General features: G+C 43.7%; 1 protein-coding gene across 5 annotated transcripts in view; it reads left to right on the forward strand.

Moving 5' to 3' along the window:
- Positions 1 to 18,414, forward strand: part of SPECC1 (sperm antigen with calponin homology and coiled-coil domains 1) — a 280,001-nt gene that overhangs the window by 93,574 nt on the left and 168,013 nt on the right. For all 5 annotated transcript variants that reach the window (XR_009347798.1, XM_059147401.1, XM_059147399.1 and 2 more), the window contains one exon: positions 487 to 622. Coding sequence is in view for 4 of the 5 variants with exons in the window: in XM_059147401.1 (XP_059003384.1) it covers positions 487 to 622 (136 nt within the window). In the remaining variant the exon portion in view is untranslated. The remainder of the gene's footprint in view (positions 1 to 486; positions 623 to 18,414) is intronic.

An 18,414-nucleotide genomic window follows, 5' to 3' on the forward strand; every position in this document is an offset into this window, starting at 1 on the left:
TATGTATGTATACATATAGACACATATATACATGTCTAGAATTGAGAAGTATATTTTTAAGCTGTTTTTTCTTGCCCTTTAATTTTTTGTGCATTACCCTCACCTCGCTTTTTGTGCATCTCACAGTTCTTTCTTCATAGGCTCCCATCTTTTAAAAAAAAAAACAAAAACAAAAAAACACCCAAAACAGAAAAGCAGCTTTAAAAAAAAACACAACTCATTATTTGAAATGTGACATGATGCGTAATATTCATATGCATAATATTCATATATAATGTTCTTTGAAACATAGTGGAAGATCATACTGTAAATGATAGACGCAGGTTTATCTAGCTTTGCATTTTTCTGCCGCACATGGTCATGCTCTGACAAGTGCCTTTACTGCGTCTCAACCACTGGGCAGGTGGTACTGCTCGGTGCTTTCTTGGCTTATAGCACTCCTTACTGACAGTATACGTTCTCCTCCTCTGTCCTTCTGTCTCTTAGCTCAAGAGGGCCAGTAGTGAGGACATGCTCAACAAACCGGGAAGTACCACCGCTTCCGGGGTGGTTCGACTGAAAAAGACTTCAACAGCTGGAGCCATCTCCGAGCTTGCAGAGAGCCGCCTGCGGAGCAACCCAGGTAGGGAGGACCCAGGTGGGAAGACCCCAGGTGGGAAGGAGCCAGGCAGGAGGGACCCCCGGTGGGAGGGACCTAAGCAGGCCATTCATCTTGGTGATATGAAAACCCTTTCATGATTCCTGCATGTCTCCCCTCATCAGACGTGTATTACTGGCCACGTGTGTGTGAGAGAGGGGTTGTCGTGGTGACAGGGGCGTTGGAGGGAATGAACCCTGTAGAACTCTCGCAGACATGGGCGTTCGACATCCTTCCTGGATCCTCTGGAAACCTGGAAAAACCCTGTGAATCACTTAGGCTGTGGTGGCCACCGGAACCGTGAGCTTTCCGTTTCACTGGTTTTCTGAGAATCAGAAAGAAGGGTTTTTAGCCATTGTGTCTGAGTTCAGAGCATGGGAAGCATCAGGAATGTATTTAATTTTCTTTGGGCGCAGGTACATAAGAGAGCTAAGATTTCCATGGTCTGACTGTTACAGTGCACATCTCCGTGCAAAATTGTCTAAATTGGGAAAATAGCTGAAATACATCATTATTAATTTATAATGGAAGTGAATAGTAGTATACTTAAAATTTTTGAATTCTGCATAAAATACCACAATGCAGATTAGCTTTCAAAGGTGTATTTTAATTTACTCAGTTTTCCAAAAAGTTGAATCTATGAAAAGTATATGTGACTTTTTTTTTTTTTATGTAAAGGCCTCATATTTCTATACAATGGTTGTACTATTTAAGGACTGGTTTCGTACTGAATACAAACATTTGGTTTTAAATATACAACAAATGAAAGTACAGCTTGTTTTTATCACGCCAGCCTAAACGTTAATTCCAAAAGTTAACAGGGCACCACTAAAAAAAATGACAGAATCCTCTCACTCTCAAATATTGATGTAAAAATGTGGGATCGAAATATTAACAAGTAGAATTCTATAAGAAATTAAAAGAATAATAGTGTAGATTGCAACCAAGTGGATTTATGGTCTCCAAGAGTGCGTTATATTTGGGCATTTAGGAATATAATCTATTTTACAACATTACTAGACCAAAGGAGAGCCATTGGTCATCTCCAGAGATGGAAGACATGTTTGGCAAAATTAGCAATCTTTCTGATTTAAAAACAAACTTTTAGTATACTATAAATGTAGGGATACTTCTCTAGTGGGATTAAAACACATGTATCTCAAGCCACAGCCAGAACTGTCCTCAAGGGTGAAATCCTGGAAGTATTCCCGTTAAAGTCAAGAATGATTCAAGATTGCCTCATTACCACCATCATCCAGATTTTCCTGCAAGTATTAAATCAAGGCAGTGAGCCAGGGGAGCTCTAGCTACAGAAGTACTGGAAATAAGGGAACAAAAGTGATGATTTTCTCCAGAGGATAACATTGTATGCTTAGAGAAATGCTTAGAATTTCCTGAAAATTGTATCATTAGAAAAAACCAGAATGTCCTTCAAATCTATTGGATACAGTAGGAGTTCAACTTGTGGTTAGTTGTAAGATATTGAATATAAATAGCTTGCTTTTTTTTCTTTAAGATTTTATTTATTTATTTGACAGACAGAGATCACAAGTAGGCAGAGAGGCAGGCAGAGAGAGAGGGGGAAGCAGGCACACTGCTGAGCAGAGAGCCTGATGCGGGGCTCGATTCCAGGACCTTGGGATCCGCGGGGCTCGATCCCAGGACCCTGGGATCATTACCTGAGCTGAAGGCAGAGGTTTTAACCCACTGAGCCACCCAGGCACCCCTATGAATAGCTTTCTTATCAGTGACTGGTTAGAGGAGATAAGTAACACAAGAAACCAATCACATTTATAAAGGAATATAAAAGGTAAAGTACTTAGGAATAAACTTATAAAAGCCTATATATATTTTTTAAAATCTTGAGAAACTCTTTGGAAGGACATAAAAGATGTAAATAAGTAGAAGGGATATACATGGTGCTTGAATAGGAAGGTCAAATATAATAAAGATTGAATTTCATCAATATTAATTGAATAAGTGTAATATCTTAAGTATAATATCTTAAATATAATAACATTATCTTAATTATTCTATGAATTCAGTTTCATCCCAATTAAGATATCAGTGGGAATTGACTGGGAGTGCAAACACTGGTAAAATGATTCTGAGTTTATCTAAAACAGTGGTTCTCAACTGGGGGCCTTCTGTCCTCCACCCTAACCCAAGGAGCAACTGGCAATGTCTGCAGACATTGTTGTCTAAATTAGGGGGGTGCTACTGACATCTAGTGGGTACATGTCAGGGATTGCTGATCAACATCCTACAATGCATGGGACAGCCCTCCACAATAAAGAGTTATCCAGCCCAAAATGTTAATAGTGCCTCTATTGATAAGCCCTGATATAGAAGACAAAATATTCTAGAATATCCAAAAAATTTCTAAAATTTCTTAGTCGAGGGATTATTTAAGCATCTTGGAACTGGAGAATAGATATGCACTTCAGTAGAACAATGGAGAAAGTCCAGATTACACCTAGGGTAGTATAGAGATGGGACAGGATTGGACAAAGTGGCATTTTATATCCAGCTAGATAATGCATTGGAAAATAATGACTGATTGGGTCTTTAGGAAAAAATAAAAAAATAAAGCTGGATCGTGATCTTATCCCTCTCCATCAAAATAAATTCCAGGTGGATTAAAGATTTTGATCTTAAAAAGTTCAACCATGAACATGCAAAAGAGAAAACCTCAGAGTCAGTTTGTAGTCTTGGCCTTGGAAGGGCCTCTCCAAGTAGAAACAAACACAGCAGCCATGTAAAAAAAGATGAAAAAAAAATCACAACAAATATAAAAAACTGTTTTGTAAAAAGCGGGAGTTAATTTGCAATCCATGTAACAGAAGGCATATTTACACAGAGCCTATATAAATCAATAAGAAAAAGAAAATAATGCAATAGAAAAATGGCTAGTTCACATTAAAAAATAAAGATAGGCACTAGAAAGATGCTAAGTCTCACATAGAGGTAAAGAAATGTAACAAAACAAGAATTGATGTGCTCTTTCCTCTCACTGATGAGGAAATGTGAAAGGCATTTCTGGTGTTATCAAGGGTACAGGGAGCAGGACCCTACCTATAGTTGATATACAAGGGTGGTTTGATAATATCTGTCTACATTTGAAATGTGTATAACCTTCCACCAAGTATCTCCTTGGCATTTAATATTACTGATTTACTTGAAAAAAGATGGCAGTAAATATGGACAGTTGAAGCATTATTATAATAGTAAAATACTGGGAACAGGTGTGTATCAGTACAGAACTGATTACATAAGTGATTTTCATGCAATGGAATAGTATGCAGCCATGAAAATGGACACAGTAGGTTTGTATGTACAAATAGGGAAAGATCAAAGTACATTATAAAGTGGGAAAAGAACATGGTGCTTATGGTATGATGATTTATATGCTTTGATTTTTTTTAAAGCATACATTAACTTAATATTTGAAATCATAACTTTCTTTGTGGAGGGATTAAAAGTGGGTATCTTTGAGGAGTTGCCAGAATTGGGTGGGGGAAAGAGACTTCATACTAGATCTTTCTATACTGTTTGAAATTTTTTAAACATATACATACAATGCTCTAAAAATTAAAAACAGGATATGAGGGGCCTGGGTAGCTCAGTGGGTTGAGCTGCTGCCTTCGGCTCAGGTCATGATCTCAGAGTCCTGGGATCGAGCCCCACATCAGGCTCTCTAAACTTACAGTTTACATGGCCTATTGGGCTGCTAAGGTGCAGTTGTTATTCCTATAGTCCCCATTCGAATGCAGTACACTCCCTACTTTACTCCAATGAAATTATGTCCTTTGAATTAATACAGTTGAATTTGAAAATTACATTTTGTCACTGGAAACTTACTTTTGAATGTAGGCAGTCCTCAGCAATTTTTTTTTTTTTTTTTGACAGAGAGAGATCACAAGTAGACAGAGAGGCAGGCAGAGAGAGAGAGAGGGAAGCAGGCTCCCCGCTGAGCAGAGAGCCCGATGTGGGCCTCGATCCCAGGACCCTGAGATCATGACCTGAGCCGAAGGCAGCGGCTTAACCCACTGAGCCACCCAGGCGCCCTCCTCAGCAATTTTTTAATCAGCTTTTGGACATCTGCCACTCTTGGCATTTGTCCCGTGTCCCCAGATTGCTTCATTCATGGCAAATCCAGACCCATGCATTTGCCTGTGAGCCAGCCGTGGGGCTGCATGGGAATGGTGCCCGTCTGCCAGTGATTCTGGGCTGGAGGGTCTCCTACCCCTGCGGGGCCTAGGAGTGCGAGGTGGTCATTCGAATATGGGATTACATTTTTTTGTTTTTACACACAAGAGAAACAGGGAAACGAAAGTGCTGGTACGGTAATAGGTGTGGGTTTTTACATCTCAGTACCATGGAGACAAAGATGGGAATGATTTGGTGTATCAGAAATGGCAGCCGCATTGGATGCCAGACTTTACTGGACTTCCATCAGTTCTCTATACGTTGAGTCATAAAGAAAAAGAATTAAAGAAAGGCCAGACGAGTTTGACTTTGTAACTCCCATGCCCACCCAACGCTTCCACATCCAGCATCCTCTCCTGCTGGTTTTCTAGATCAATATTGTCAACCTGTCTGCATTACAGCCCAGAGACACTCTTCCTTTTCTCCCTCTGGTGCTCTTTGTGTATATCTCATCTTACCCTATAGGAATAGATTTAGAGAAGGGAGTGGTTCCTTGTCTGTGGGCGGCTGCCCTCCCTGCTTGCATAAGTGGACAGCTCATCCCAGGGTCCCAGGAAATGTGAGCGCCCACAAAACTACAAAGGAATCCAGCCACCAGGTGGCAGCCTTGTCAAAAGTCCGCAGTGCCCTTCCGCTCTGAGCCTGGGTTTTTGAGCACCCGGGTAACTACCGGACTTGAGGAAACAGCCCTCCTTTTGGTCATTCATTAATTCAGCAGATATTTCTGGGTGCTTTCTATGTGCCCAGCACTGTTCTAGGGAAAAGGACAGAGACGCCTGTGTCCCTGGAGTCACATAGACAGGACGTGGAGGAGGTGATGACGTCAGCTGGGTAGAAAGGGGTGACCCATCCAAGAACAGCAAGAGGCTGCTGTCGCTGGAGCCCCATGAGCGAGGACAGCAGTGGGAGGCTGGAGCAGAAAGGCCAAGGAGGAGAAGAGTGACATGATCTGACCTCATTCCGAAGGGAGTCCATGGCTGCTTGCTGAGCGTGGACAGATGGAGTGGGAGGCAGGACCAGAGCTGGCAAGGAGGTGGCCTGGGCTGGGCTGTGGAACTGAGAGCAGCAATTAGCTTCTAGGTGCATTTTGAAGGGTCAAATCAACAGCTCTAAAAGGCCCTGATGGGTTCTTTTTTGTCATTGTTTTGACTGATTTATTGGAGAGAGAAAGCTTGAGTGGGGAGGAGCGGCAGAGGCAGAGGGAGAAACAGACTTGGTGTGAGCAGGGAGCCCGATGCAGGACTCCATCCCAGGATCATGACCTGAGCCGAATGAAGGCAGACGCTTAGCTGACTGAGCCACCCAGGCACCCCTGAATTTCCTTCCTTTTCTTAATGCTGAAGACTGTTACGTTGTATGCATACACCATATTTTGTGTATCCAATCATCCATCAATGGACATCTGTGTCATTTTCACCTTGTGGATACTGTGAAGAGCATTACTATGAACTTGGGTATGCAGACAGCCCTCTGAGTCCCTGCTCTTGATCCTTTGGGTTTTCGCCCCCGAAAAGGGAGTGCTGATTCTCCCGGTGGCTTTGAGGTAGGTGGAGGGTCAGATTTCTGTTCATAGTATCTGTGGGGCTAGTGAGATGAGATCGGATGGGTGCCCAAGGGATGACCTCGAACACCAGTCCCTTCTGGAGACAGCGCTTGGCTGGAGGGAGGTTCCTGGAGCCACGCTGATGAATGTTACAAAAACTGGCTCTACATGGGAGTGTTCGTTCAGACCATTCTATACATAGCACACGTGGGAAGGAAAAGAATGGTGTTATTTTAAACTGATACCAGTGTTTTCTCAAAGTTAAGGAAAGGGAACGTTCCATGCCAGCTGCACCTTGGTCAAGCTCTGTGTTAATGCTCACGGACTTTCAGACATCTCAGAGGACATTCCAGCATCAAAGCAGGCTCGCATCCAAAAAGGCATCCGTGTCCTCGCCCGCCCACGTGCCTATCCGTTCCCGGTTACCTGCATCAGACACAGCATACCTGCGGCTCCAGCCTAAGATGCTTGTTCTCTTTGATGTGGGAAGGCACTAACGCCACTAACTCAGAAGGTGGACCGTCTTATTGCCAAGTTACATGCAAAGAAACGGGCTCATGTGGGTTTGGCCGCGTTCCCAAACTCACATCCAGTCCAGATTCTTTCCTCTGTGACGTCGTCATTTGCCGGGGGGTGGGGCAGCTGTCTGCATACCCATGTTCATTGTAATGCTTTTCATAGTATCCACAAGGTGAAAATGACACAGAGGTCCATTGATGGATGAATGAAAAAACAAAATGGTGTATGCATACAATGTAATAGTCTTCGGCATTAAAAAAGGAAGGAAATTCAGGGATAACTGGGTGGCTCAGTCGGGGAAGCATCTGCCTTATTTTCTTCCCCTGGTAATGGAAGAATTAACGTGTTCGTTAAAATATGTTTGAAAATAATGTTTGTCTGTTAATGGAATCCCTACCAATAGCTCACATTCTTTGCACACTGTGTGCTAACCACTGTCCTAAGTACTTGATACGTATTATCTCCTTTGGTCTTTACAATAACGCTAGGACCCAGGATCATCACTATCCTTGCCGCTTTATAGATAGAGATATTATGCAGACTGTGCAAGTTCATGCTTCGAAAATATTGGGACCACGACTTGCCAATGAGGAAACAGGGCCTGAGAGACTGTGGCAAGACAGCAAGACAGGTGGGCTTGCTGGCATGAGAGTAGAGGTAGAAGGATGTTGGAGGTCTCGGGACTGAGAGGCCAGAGGGTGGGTGGGTCGGTCCCTGGCATGGGGCAGCGGGGGGGTGGGGGGGCTTCGTGAGCCGGGATGTAGAGGACTTGACAGATTGGGATGGGGGTAGTCAGTGGATGACAAGGAGAGAAAAGAGGATGCTGGGTGTCACAGCATGAACCTCAGACGTGGAGGTGGTGCCTTTCCCAGGGCAGAAGTGAGACCGTTGCAAAGTGACAGTTGGGGGTAGCGAGGACACCCACACCAGCTCCTGGCCCACGTTTTCCGGAAATGTGAGAAAAGGAACAGACCGACTGGAAGCTGTAGGAGTCATTCAGCCTCAGAAGTGATGGGACATTCAGAAAGGAGGCTCAGGGTAGGGGGTGTGCTGATTTCAGCTGAGTTCTTGAGGGCCCTGAGGACAAAGGAGGGGCACTGCATCTACTTGGGGATGAGAGCCTGCAGAAAATCACAGACTGCCAGGAATGAGGTTTTCGGTTTCATTCTTTTTTTCTATTTCTTTCTTTCTTTTGCTTTTTTTTTTTTTTTTTTTGTAATATTACATGGATCATTTATTGGTGAATACATTTTGTGGATAAAAAAAGTTAACATTTTAGATTCAGCATTTTCATTTATCTTTTTCTACATTTAATTCATTTTTTTATTTGGTAAGAACACTTCACATGAGATGGACCACCTTCCCAAATCAGTAAGCATGCACAAGGTTGTAGGGCAGATCTCTGGAACCCTGCACCCACTGAACAGCAACTCCCAGCCCCCCTCTGCCCATCCCACCCCCTGCCACCGTTCTACTCTGCTTCCATGTAGAGAAGACTCTGGCTCTCTTCCATAACCCACGTAAGTAGATTCATACAGCATGTGTCCTTCTGTGACCGGCTCACTTCACTTCGTGTGTCTTCAGGGTTCATCCATGTTGTACCCTGTGTAAAATGTCCTGCCTTTTAAAGGCTGAGTCACATTCTACTGGACTTAAGCACTGCATTCGCTTTATCCCCCCATCATCGAGGAGCCAGGAATGTGTTTTCACTTCTGGCAGTGCCTGGGGTAACCCCGCGGTGGAGGAGGTTTTGAACTTGGTACTCATGTCAATGAAGTCCTGGATTCTTATCTTAGCTTGATGGTACCCTGTGGTGGTTCCGTGGCACTGTACGTCCCGGGAGTGTGTGGTCAGTCAGGACTTGGGCATGGGGCAAAGGTTTTTCTCTGACTTTGCACAGAGATGCAAAGGTGGAGAGCTGGCTTAGGCTTTGCCCCCCCATTCTGAGTCCTCCTTTTCTGTGATTCTCAGAGGGGGGAACCTCTCCCTGCATCTCCCCCCAATAATACTGACATTTTTATACTCTTTCCATTCAGAAATGTGGCTCTCTCCATTTTTCTGAGTTCTCCTTTTTGTCTTTCTGTAAAGTCTGGTCTTCTCTTCTTTTTCCTCCTCTCGCTGTTGAGTTTATGTCAAGGTTTTATACTTTTATTACTATGTGGATGAGATTCCGTAGTCATTTTTTTTTTTTTTAAGTAAGCTGTAGGCATAAGGGGGGACTTGAACCCATGATCCCCAAATCAGGAGGCGCATGCTGTACCGACTGTGCCAACCAGGTGCCCCCCCCAGTCATTTTTTTAAATATGGAATGCTTCATAAATTTGTATGTTATCTTCCATACTAACCTCTGTGTCATTCCCATTTTAGATTGTGTGCTGCTGACGTGAACACTCGTATTTTTTTTTAAAGATTTATTCATTTATTTGAGAGAGAGAGATGTGCAGGGGAGTGGGGGGAGGAGCAGAAGGAGAGGGAGAGAAAGAATCCTCAAGCAGACTCCCCACTGAGTGTGGAGCCTGATGTGAGGCTCGATCTCACGACCCTGAGATCATGACCTGAGCCAAACCCAGGGGTCAGACGCTTAGCCGACCGAGCCACCCAGGCACCCCTCATTGTATTTTTAAAATACGTACTTTCCTAACATTTAATTTGTAACTCCCTCCCTCCTTACTGATGTCAGCAGTTTCCTTCAATGAACGGGTTCCCATTGATTTTCATATGTTTTCCAAGTGGATGATTGTATCAGCTTCAGATCACAATGCTTTTTGTCTCCTCCATGCCAGTAATTGTACCTTTTTTGTTAAGTTTCTAATTTTAATTCCAGTATAGTTAACATACAGCATTATATAGTTTCAGGTGTACAATATAGTAAGTCAGCGACTCTGTGCTCATCATGATAACTGTCCTCTTACTCTGTCTCCTCTTACCCCCATCCCCCATCCTCCCCACTCCCCTCACCTCTGGTGACCGCCAGTCCATTCATTAGAGTTAAGAGTCTGTTTCTTGGTTTGCCTCTCTCTCTTTTTTTCTCCCTTTATTTGTTTTACTTCTTAAATTTTCCACATATGACTGAAATCGTATGGCATTTGTTTCTCTCTGACTTATTTCACTTAGCCTTATACCCTCTAGCTCCATCCCTGTCATTGCAAATGGCAAGATTTCCTTCTTTCTTATGGCTGAGGAATATTCCATTGTATATATATACCGCATCTGTTTTTTTTTTTAAGATTTTATTTATTTATTTGACAGAGAGAAATCACAAGTAGACGGAGGGGCAGGCAGAGAGAGAGGAAGGGAAGCAGGCTCCCTGCTGAGCAGAGAGCCCGATGCGGGACTCCATCCCAGGACCTTGAGATCATGACCTGAGCTGAAGGCAGCGGCTTAACCCACTGAGCCACCCAGGCGCCCCACCGCATCTGTTTTTTTTAAGATTTTAAAAAATTATTTATTTATGTATTTGTCATAGAGAGAGCAAGGGCAGGCAGAGTGGCAGGCAGAGACAGAAAGAGAAGCAGGCTCCCTGCTGGACAAGAAGCCTGATGCAGGACTCGATCCCAGGACCCTGGGATCATGACCTGAGCCGAAGGCAGTGGCTTAACTGACTGAGCCACCCAGGCACCCCTATACCACATCTTCATTATGCATTCATTTGTCAGGGGACACATGGGCTACTTCCACAGTGGGCTATTGTAGATAATGCTGCTCTAAACATAGATAATGGTACCTATAGCCTTTTGGATAATAAATACCCAGTATGATACCTAGATCTTCAGGTAGCTCTATTTCCAACTTTTTGAGGAACTTCTATACTGTTTTCCACAGTGGCTGCACCAGTTCGTATCCCCACCAGCCGTGCAGAGGGTTCCTTTTTCTCCATACCCTCGCCAACACCTGTGGTTTCTTGTGTTGTCGATTTCATCCACTCTGACTGGTGATATCTCACCACAGTTTGGGTTTGCATTTCCCTGATGATGACTGATGTCCAGAGGTTACATCTTTTATTTCTGTTTTCTGCTGTATTGTGCGGGCAACCCAAGTTGTATTAAATGCGAGCGATGTCCTTGTTCTCATTTTACTGTGACTGCCTTTGCCATTAAATAGTACACAGAAAGTTTGCTGGAGATGATGTGTGCACGTTCAGTTTTTGCCGCCTTGTTTTGCTCAGAGTTGTTAATAGGATTGGTGGCAGATTGATTAAATACCCTCCCAGTGGCCTGTTACACTTTGATTGTTGCTTTTCTTTTCACTCTGGACTCTCCCCTCAGGAGAATCACATATGTCTGTTTGGTCTTCTGGGTATGTCTTCCACATTATATATTTTCTTCAATTCTTTAGGTGACTTTTCATTCATCTTCTGATTTCTTTTTTCCCCCTAAGATTTATTTATTTATTTGAGAGCGAGAGAGCATGCACAAGCAGGAAGGGCAGAGGGAGAGAGAATTTCAAGCACACTGCACTGAATGTGGAGCCTGAAGGGGGGGCTGGATCCCAGGACCCTGATACCATGACCTGAGTTGAAACCAGGAGTTGGAGACTTAACTGACTGAACCACCCAAGTGGCCCCGATCTTCTGATTTCTGACCGTTTACCACCTAGTATGTTTATTGTGTGTTTCTTTACTTCACATATTGTGTTTTTAATCGTTAGCCTAATTTCTCTGATCTCAAATTGCTTCTCCTTCATGACTCCTTGCTCTACCTCTGAAGCTACAAAAGCTCCTTGAATTTGGGGATGCATGCAAGTTAGAGATTTTCTAAAATTTCCTGTTTCTTCCAATAACTTTGTTTTACAGGTTCATGTTTACCTGGGTTTCTCCGGTGGTTCCCCTTTTATGAACTTCCAAAACTTTCCATATACACCCAGTGATTTTTTTTTCTAGGTTCATTCTGTACAGAAGGAAGTCTGTGTTTGTCCAGAATTGGAAACAAAAAGGGATTCCTTGTAGAGGATACCACTGAAGTGTAAGGTCATATCTTTTATGCCCAGTTAAGGGAAGAAGGAAGAACGTTTTTGCATGGGTCAGGGTAAGAGTGGGGCGGGTACTAGAGTCTGAAGTAAGTTTTGCCATGTTGGGGGGTTTTTTTGTTTGTTTTGGTGTTGTGTTGTTGTTTTCATCTCTGCCAGAAGGTGGCGCTAGTTTCACCCACTTGCTTGCTCACAGCGTGTGCTGTTAGCTGGTCCTGGGTTTGTTGCTCTTGTTAGTGTCTCCGGGGCCCCCACTTTATTTCCCGTGCACAGCTTTGCGAGTAGAATTCCGTCAAGGAGAAAGGAACACCAGAGTGCTTTCTGGAGGTCCACCTTGCTGGACCCGCTTGCACTTTTTAATCAACGAATATTGTATAATGCAGCCTGATATGAAATCCACTCATACTATAACTTAACCTATATTCATTACTGAAAAAAGGTCAGTATCACGCCCTACCTATAAGGTACAGGAAAAATAAAAGGAAAAGAACTTCTAACCAAATGCCATGTTGTTTTCAATCTGTAAATGCTGGAGGCGGGGTGCATATAAACAGGTCTGAATAAGGGGGGTTCAAACACCCACGCAGTGCTGACACCAATGACTCTCTATAATGCTGGCAACGCAGGGTAAACCAAGCCATGCAAAGTGCTGTCTTCTTCCATCAGTGTGCTGGTTAGTTGCATTCGTAGAAAATTCTAGAAAATTCAGTGTACGGTCACATTGTGTAAAGACTGTTTTTATGTTACTAAGTAAAACAGAGTAAGCTTCTGGGCTCAGATCATTATAAACAGTTTTTTCATCTCCAAGAGGCTGGCCTGCCCTAAGAAAGGAGAATGGGCAGGGCAGGCACACCCTGACATTAGCAAGGCCTGGGTCAAGAACACAAATGCATTCCCACTGTTTATTCCTACTGTTCTGATCAGTAATGAAATATCCTAGTAAAGAATACAAAAAGTCCAGGATTTCAGATGACCCATTAGTTTGTAGGTTTGATGAAAATAATTTTCTTGCTCATTTTCATTGTTTTTATCAGGAATGATTGAATTTTATGTGGCAAAGTTTGTTCTTTTTTTTTTCCCCCTCGGCTTTTTTTTCCTGTGTTCCACATTAGTATGTTCTAATTTTTATCACTTTGTGGTTTACAGTCCTCCTCAAAAACTAAAAAAAAGTAATAATATTCAAAGTGTATAGTTTTTATGTAAGTTTTCACCAAGATGTAAATTAAAGTCACTATAAAAGTGGAAAATGAATTTCATGTTTTGAAAATAAACTTTTAATTTTGCAATAATTGAAGATTCATCTGCAGTTTTAAGAAATAATAGAGAAAGATTCCCCTGTACCATTTAACCAGATTCGCCCAGTGATAACATCTTGCAAGACAACAGTAAAATATCACAACCAGGATACTGACACCAATACAGTCCAGTTATAGGCTATTTCCATCACCACAAGGATCCCTCCCATGTAGCCACATTCAGTTCCCTGAATGTGTCCACATCCCCCCCTTTTTTAAAATTTTATGCATTTATTTGAGAGAGTGAGAGAGAGCATGAAAGGGGAGAGGGTCAGAGGGAGAAGCAGACTGCTGAGTGGGGAGTCAGATGCAGGACTCGAACCTGGGACTCAATCCAGGGACTCCGGGATCATGACCTGAGCTGAAGGCAGTCGCTTAACCAATTGAGCCACAGGCACCCCTCCTCCCAACCCCTTCTTCTTCTTCTTTTTTTTTTTTTTTTGAGACTTTATTTATTTGACAGAGAGACAACATAAGTAGGCAGAGAGACAAGCAGAGAGCGGGCGGGAAGCAGGCTTCCACCAAGCGGAGAGCCCAATGCGGGGCTCGATCCCAGGACTCTGGGATCATGACCTGAGCCGAAAGCAGAGGCTCAACCCACTGAGCCACCCAGGCACCCCTTCTCCCATCCCCTTCTTAACCTAGGCAACAACTAATCTATTCTGTTTCTACAACTTTGTTATTTCAAGAACATTATAGAAAGGGAATCATACAGCCTGTAAGCCTTGGGGACTGGCTATTTACATGCAGAATAATACTCTGGACATTAATCAGGGTTGTTGTGTGCGTTGAACATTTGTTCCTTTTTAATTTTTTCATGGTATTTCATGGTATGGATATGCCGCAGTTTAATGATCCGTGGCCCTGCTGAGCAGGGAGCCCTATGCGGGACTTGATGCCAGGACCCTGGAATCATGACCTGAGGTGAAGGCAGATGCTTAACCGCCTGAGCTCCCAGGTGCCCCTCATTATAGTTTTAATTTGCATTTCCCTGATGGCAATGATATTGAACATCTTTTCATGTGCTTATAGTACTAGAAAAATCTTCAGTGAAATATTTTGTTCATGTCACTCACTCTTTTCCCGGTTGGAGTGCTAGATTTTTTTTCCTCCTGAGTCCTGTGAGTTCATTATTATAAAATTCTAGATACTAGTTCTTTGTTGTGTATGTGGTTTGCAAATATTTTCTCCCGATCTCCACTTGGTCTTTTTATCCTCATAACAGGGTCTTTCATAGACCAAAACTCTTTCATTTTGATGAAGTTCAATTGACCTTTTTTTTTTTTAAGATTTTTTTAAATTTTTTTTTTAAGATTTTATTTATTTATTTGACAGCGAGAGATCACAAGTAGGCAGAGAGGCAGGCAGAGAGAGAGGAACGGAAGCAGGCTCCCTGCCGAGCAGAGAGCCCGATGTGGGGCTCGATCCCAGGACCCTGAGATCATGACCTGAGCCAAAATCAAATCAAGAGTCAGACACTTGGGGCGCCTGGGTGGCTCAGTGGGTTAAAGCCTCTGCCTTCGGCTCAGGTCATGATCCCAGAGTCCTGGGATCGAGCCCCGCATCGGGCTCTCTGCTCCGTGGAGAGCCTGCTTCCTCCTCTCTCTTCCTGCCTGCCTCTCTGCCTACTTGTGATCTGTCTGTCAAATAAATAAATAGAATCTTTAAAAAAAAAAAAAAGTCAGATACTTAACTGACAGAGCCACCCAGGCACACCGCCCACAAAAAGCTGGTTCTTAAAATGATCGATAAAGTTGACAAACCTCCAGCAAGACCCACAAGGAAGAAAAGAGGAAATACAAATGACCCGATGGAACAAAACAGGATTATCACTATATGCCTTGCAGACTCGAGAAGGATCGAAAGGAATGCTACGAATCACGACACACGTGATTTTGACAACTTAGAAGAAATGGACTGACTGGTTAAAAGCTGCCGCTCCCCACATGCAGATGACACGATTGTCCCAAGTGTCCTGCGGGAGGCTGCGAGCTTGGCACTAAGTTTCTTAGTAGCCAGAAGCAAAAGGGAAACCTGATTCATGGGGACAAAAATGAAAAGAAGCCAGATATTAATGAAACACACAACCCTTTCTGGGGTTGAAACGTCTAAGAAAAAACAGTCTCCTTTAGGAATCCGAAGGGACCAAGGGATTCAATATTATAAAATCAACAAAGTCATGATGTAAAGCAAAGAGAGTATGGCTGGACACCCCACTACCACTCAGTGGGTTAATATTCTTTATTATGCTTAAAACATTCATAAATTTACACTCTCTGTGTAGGATTTAATCCAAACCACCACGTTCCCCATTAAGTTTTAGCTCGCTTAAACCAAGTGATGCCCGCACCAGGAGAGAACATTGTTAGAGTTCAGTTCAGTAAGCTCCAGGAGCAGGGATGGGAAGTCATCAGTGCTGGATGTTGGTGTTCATAACCAATCAGTGTCTGTTAACTGAAAAGTGGGCGATGCACCGAGTAAGATGGCAGGGTCATCATGAAAATTCAGGCACTGTACGGTTATAGGGCTGAAGATGCAGGGTGAGGATATTTTCCACTGTGACTGTCCTTTCTGCTCAAACACTGGGACTAAAGCCCTTTTATGGGGGTCAGCTGCCTCTTCTGAATGTCTGCGTTAATTTATTCTTCAAAGAGAGTGACCATGGGCGTTGTTCCTTTAGCTCGAGCTGGTTCACGGTTGGAACGGGGTGGCCTGCTTGGAAGAGCAGAAAAGGGAAGGAAAGAGAAGGGGTCCCACGGTGGGACAAGTTTTATGTTCCAGAAGAAAGTTCTGCTTTTCTGGGTCTGTGTAATCATCACGTTGGATGGAAGGGAAACTGGAGGTCTTTCCACTGAATTCATGGAACATTAAAGTTCCAGTCCTTGAACTTGGCCATGACCTTCTGAAATGTTCAAGTGGCTCAGTGGAAAACATGATCAGCTCTGTTCTCTTATGCTGCTTTTCCTGGCTGCCAACACACAGTAGATTTTCAGCCTTGTGTTCTTTCTCCCCGAAAGTGTGTTTGGATGCCTGAACTTGCTGGTGAATTGTCCTTGTTTGCATATTGATTTCCATATCAGAAATTAGTTTTGTACTGTGGCAAGACTTTTTCCCAAGCCGATTACAGTACAAATAGACTAGAGTGTGCTCCGTTGGTAGCTCCCCGCAACAGAACATTGCCCCGATTTTCTTAATGCTGTTGGATGGGATATTTATCCTTATTTGATCCATCCCCAAAGACAGCCCAGTTGTGGTGGTTTTGTGCCGGAGGAATTAGTTTTGGAACATTAAGCCAAGAGATTCATAATCGGTTAAATCAACATATCTTTGACAGTCTTTGTGCAGGAAATTACATTAGGAGCAGCGTGTGAAGTTGATGCCAGAGAAGCAGAAAACAAGGCTTGTGCACAGTCAGTGGGGTGGCAGCAAGACCCTAAGAGGAGACACGGGGGGGACTTTCCTGCCACACCACACCTTTGTGACCGTAAGCAGAGTAATCTGCCATCACCACCACTCCCGCCCTAGGCAGTATTCAAGTCTGGGGATTTTGAAGTGAAAGCAAGTGGAGGGGCGCCTGGCTGGCTCCATCGGAAGAGCTTGCAATGCTTCATCTTGGAGTCGTGAGTTCAAGCCCCACGTTGGGTGCAGAGATTACCTGGAAAATTTAAAAAATAATAATAATAAAGAAACAAAGCAAATGGAGAGAGTCTTAGAGCAGTATGGCTGATTCTCCGTGAGTTTTCCTAGTTAGTCTGTACAGACTCCAGGAGATTTCTGGGCTTCCTCTTAAGGCCCTTACAAACCATCCCTCTACACATCTGTTCTACCAAACTAGTGTTTCATCAGGTGAAATATTCATTAACTTATTTATTAATATTTTTATTTATTTGTGTTTTTGAACACGTGATACAGTTCATGCAGTTCAAACTGGGGAAAGCACAGTGAGGAGTTTTGCCCCTCACCCCTTTGCCCGGCTACCCCGCTACTGGGATGCGGTGGCCTCCTACAGTCTGGTCCCCTTCCAGGGGTACCCACTGTGTACGGAAGCGAATGTCCGTCCTCCCCCGCCGCACCCCCCTGTCTGTCCACAAATGGTGGCACACAAGGACCCAGCATTCTGCACCGTGTTTCCTCTCTGAGCAGGTGTATTTCGAAGATCATTCCATCCCGGAGAGCTGCCCCTCTCCGGGTTAGCATCTCCCTGCCACTGTTTTGTCATTTCTCAGTTGGATACTGACGGCCGCTCCCGATCTCATTCCCAAGTTATCTCAGGATTTGGGGTTGTACTATTCCCCCGGGGCCAGGACACTTAAACTCCTTGGATTTTCTTAGACTTCCATTTCCTCGCACTAAGGTTTGCCCTCCCTTTTGCAGGGCAGAGACCATTTGGGGGTGTATGTGCATGAGAGGACAGAATTTCAGGCAGAGCAGCAGGAACAGCCTGGTGGCTTCTATCTTCACCATTTGCAACCAACCTCCGCTCCTTTTTAGGGTCAGCTTTCTAGGCCATTTATATATATATATATATATATATATATATATATATATATGCTTCTGCCAACTTCATTCATCCAAGGCTACATGTCCCATTTTTCGGGTTGGACATGCCCTCAGGTTTGCTGGGGCATGTCATGAATAACTGTTCTTTCTTTCTTTCTTTTTTTTTAAAGATTTTATTTATTTGAGAAAGAGAGAGAGAGCATGAGGAGGGGAGGTGCAGGGGAGCTGCAGAGAGAGAGGGAGAAGCAGGCTCCCTGCTGAGCAGGAGCAGGCCTCGATCCCAGGACCCTGGGACCATGACCTGAGCCAAAGGCAGACACTTAACTGACTGAGCCCCCAGGGCATCCAATAACTACTTTGACACTAGTAGTTTTAGACCCTCCTCCTTCTTCTGCAGCTGGCATCTGTGATTCATGGGGGCTCAGAAGCCCGCCTTGGAGAGGCATCACGTGTGACTGTGGACAAGCTGCTTAGCCTCCCGGAGTCTGTTTTCTTGCCTGCATCACGAACAACCATCTCAGGAAATAAAACAGTATCTACGAGGAACCCAGAGCAGAACCGGAAATGTAGATGTTTTTATAAAATGGGATTTTCTCCTCGAACCATCTTCCATAACAGAATTGCCTACTTAGGAATTAATGGGAATTAAAATTTTTAAATCTGCCTTTCACTCAGCCTTCTTTCCCAGGGTCCTTCAGATTCCCTTTCCTGAGATGACAGGTTTATTTGTTGTTGTTTTTTTCCCC

The sequence above is a fragment of the Mustela lutreola genome, chromosome 15 (assembly GCF_030435805.1).
Source record: "Mustela lutreola isolate mMusLut2 chromosome 15, mMusLut2.pri, whole genome shotgun sequence".
NCBI lineage: Eukaryota > Metazoa > Chordata > Mammalia > Carnivora > Mustelidae > Mustela > Mustela lutreola.